The 3,018-nt window shown below is 60.7% G+C and overlaps 1 protein-coding gene across 1 annotated transcript in view; it reads left to right on the top strand.

Moving 5' to 3' along the window:
* The window catches only part of TRIM67 (tripartite motif containing 67), a 33,817-nt gene that overhangs the window by 26,562 nt on the left and 4,237 nt on the right, over positions 1-3,018 (top strand). Inside the window, exons 8-9 of the mRNA XM_014586801.2 lie at positions 166-304; positions 1,926-2,229. Of these exons, the coding sequence (XP_014442287.1) occupies positions 166-304; positions 1,926-2,229 (443 nt within the window). The remainder of the gene's footprint in view (positions 1-165; positions 305-1,925; positions 2,230-3,018) is intronic.

Here is a 3,018-nt window from a genome sequence, read left to right as displayed (position 1 = left end):
TCACAGCCTCCAGGCAGGGGCTGGACAGCAGAGTAAGGACGAGGGCCGTGACCTGGCCACGAGACTGTCACTTCCCTTCCTCAGTAATTTCCGAAGGGGAAATAGCACTTTTAATGTCAGCGTGTCACCGGAATCGTGTGCTAAGAGGCCTTGGCGCTCTTTCAGGAAGTGTACGTCGGCAAGGAGACCCTGTGCACCATCGACGGGCTCCACTTCAACAGCACCTACAATGCCAGGGTCAAAGCTTTCAACTCCTCCGGCGTCGGGCCTTACAGCAAGACGGTCGTCCTGCAGACGTCTGACGGTGAGCACCCGGGCTCTTATGGGGGCCCTCCTGCTGGGCACAGCTGCCTTCCCCAGGGGCCAACTGCTGCAGTGGGCCAGCTCCCAAAGAGGAAACAGGACCCCAGCCCCACCCTCATTCCATCCCTTGAGCCTTGGGGGGTGAGGAGAACTATCTGTTGTTTAAGGTGGAGGAGGGAAGGAGTAGAGGGCGGGGGTCATGTGGGATGCACACACTTCTGCTAGCCCTGGCCCTGGCCTGCACCAGGCCCCTGGTCTGCGCCCTCCTCCCTGAAAGTCACAAAGAAACAGTCCAGGGCAGAGGGAGCAGGATTCCCCATGGCTGACTCAGTGGTTCAAATCCTGGTCTCAGTGGCTCGAAAAACATACACTATGCATGAGCGTGCATGCCCCCATCCCAACAAGATGAGGAGGGACTGCGGGGTGGCCATGCCCCTCTGTCGGTGCTCTCCCCTCGCTCTGTCTCTCTCTGCCGAGCAGACGTGCCCTCTGGAGATTAAAAAAAATTCCATTTTGTTGGACCTGGTAAAAGGGACCAAGAGTAGACTAGCTCAAGGAGACCAACCCTCTGCCAGCTCTGAAGGGCTGCCAAGTGACAGGACAGTCCTGGCGAGGACAGCCACACGCTGGTGGTGGGTACACGCTGGCCCCTGGCTTCAAGCCTCTCTTGTGGTGGGAATACATTCCTCAGATGCCCAGCGTAGCTCAGAGCTGGTGGTTTCTACACCTGTCTGCATCCTGCAGGCCTTAGACAAGAGCACATTGATGTTCGGTGCAGTTTTGACCCTCTAGGTGGGTGGAGAGCAAGGACGTCAGTAAAAACCATGCTCCACCGCATGAGCCGGCCCAGGCTGCAGTGCAGTTTCTGGCTCCCCCTGGTTCCGAGGGTGCTAATCGCGTGTGCACTGTCACCAGCTAGTTCCCACCTTCTCCTCGTGCCCTGAGAGACACACACACGGCGGGGCAGTCCCCAGAGGCGGGAAGGAGAATGAGCAGGAACAGACGCAGTGGTGTCAAAGGGCACAGCCAGGATGCCTTTCTGAAAACGGTGTGACCTGCAGAGTCCCTTTCTAGACCATGGCCCTTGCCTTGTGTGCTGGGACCATAATTTTAGAGTAAGGGCCTCAGTTCCCACCCTCTGAGGCTCAGAGCAGAGAAGGGGTGCCCAAGGTGGGCCGCAGTCAGAGCACTGGGCTTCGTGGCCTTGGCCACGTCAGCCTCCCTCCTGCCTCTCCATCTCCCACCCCGGAGGCTGCTGAGCTCCACTCCCTCCTGCCTTGATCTCCCACCCCGGAGGCTGCTGAGCTCCACTCCCTCCTTAACTCCAGCAATGCAGGCAGCGTCTGGAGCTGAGACTCCAGGGACTGCCTCTAGACTTGGGGCTTCGGGCTGTGTCCCTTGACAAGACTGAGTTCATAGGACTGGGGACTTAGACGGCCGCGGAGCAGGCAGTGTGCAGCGTGTGTGCGTGGTGTACGTGTGCACGTGATGTGCGTGATCGGCGTAAAGGGAAGACAACTCAATGCTGGACGAAAGTGAGTGAGTCTGTGTCTCTGAGTCCCTTAGAGACCTTCGGCTATTCTGTCCCCTGCCCCTCCTCCTGCCACCTCCCTCCTTTCCAGTGGCCTGGTTCACCTTTGACCCCAACTCTGGGCACCGGGACATCATCTTATCCAACGACAACCAGACAGCCACCTGCAGCAGCTACGACGACCGGGTGGTGCTGGGCACGGCCGCTTTCTCCAGGGGCGTGCACTACTGGGAGCTGCACGTGGACCGCTACGACAACCACCCCGACCCTGCCTTCGGCGTGGCCAGGGCCAGCGTGGTCAAGGACATGATGCTGGGCAAGGATGACAAGGCCTGGGCCATGTACGTGGACAGCAACCGCAGCTGGTTCATGCACTGCAACTCCCACACCAACAGGTGCGCCACGCTGCTGCTCGCAGGGCGGGGTGAGGGCCGCACCCAGGGTCCCTGCTATCCCCAGGGCCAGTGTCACAATGTGGGAAGTGCTGCCAGCCACTTTGGTCTCCAGTTTCCAGATGGCTTTGACTCTGACCAGGTAGCAGCAACTGCTGCAGCCCGAGTGACAGGAAGCGATAGCACCAGCCGGCTCCCGAGTTGCCCCGCGAGCCGAGGGTGGGAGTTGGACCAGGCTGTGTAGCCCAGAGTCCTCTCTCTGGCTCTGTGCCATCTCTGTACAACCACCGCCCCTAGGTTGGCAGAGTGGTAACAGCCACCGGGGCAGGTGCCATGCAGCCGTGCCAGGTCTGCACGGGGGGCAGATGTCATCATCTTGGCTGGTCCTGCACCGGGTGACCCTACCATTGTGGGTCCCACATGGCTTGAGTCCAAGCAGTGCCCTCAGAGGGACAGGCCTTGGGGGAGCGCATTTCTGGGGTACTCAGGGTTAACGAGTCTGCCAAGGAAGCCCACAGGGCTGTGCGCTCACCCTTCACTCTGAGGCTGGCCCTGGCCTGCCCTGGAGCAGTTACCAGGGTGGACACAGGAGACCCAGATCCTAGGGGCCCTGCCAGGGCCTCCTGGGGGCAAGAGCACAGAGGAGGGAGCGGATGGTGGGCTGTGAGGGTACACTCCACCCCCACCCCTGTTCTGTGTGTGCTGCCCCTGGTGCCTTAGGAAGGGGAGCAGGAGAAGGCAGGGAGACACATCCGCTCCTGCTCGCACTCCTTCCCCCCCCCCCCCCCCGGG

The sequence above is a fragment of the Tupaia chinensis genome, unplaced genomic scaffold (assembly GCF_000334495.1).
Source record: "Tupaia chinensis unplaced genomic scaffold, TupChi_1.0 Scaffold000161_1, whole genome shotgun sequence".
NCBI classification, from domain to species: domain Eukaryota; kingdom Metazoa; phylum Chordata; class Mammalia; order Scandentia; family Tupaiidae; genus Tupaia; species Tupaia belangeri.
The sequence above is the reverse complement of the archived record's forward strand: the minus strand, read 5'-3'. Positions and strand labels throughout refer to the sequence as shown.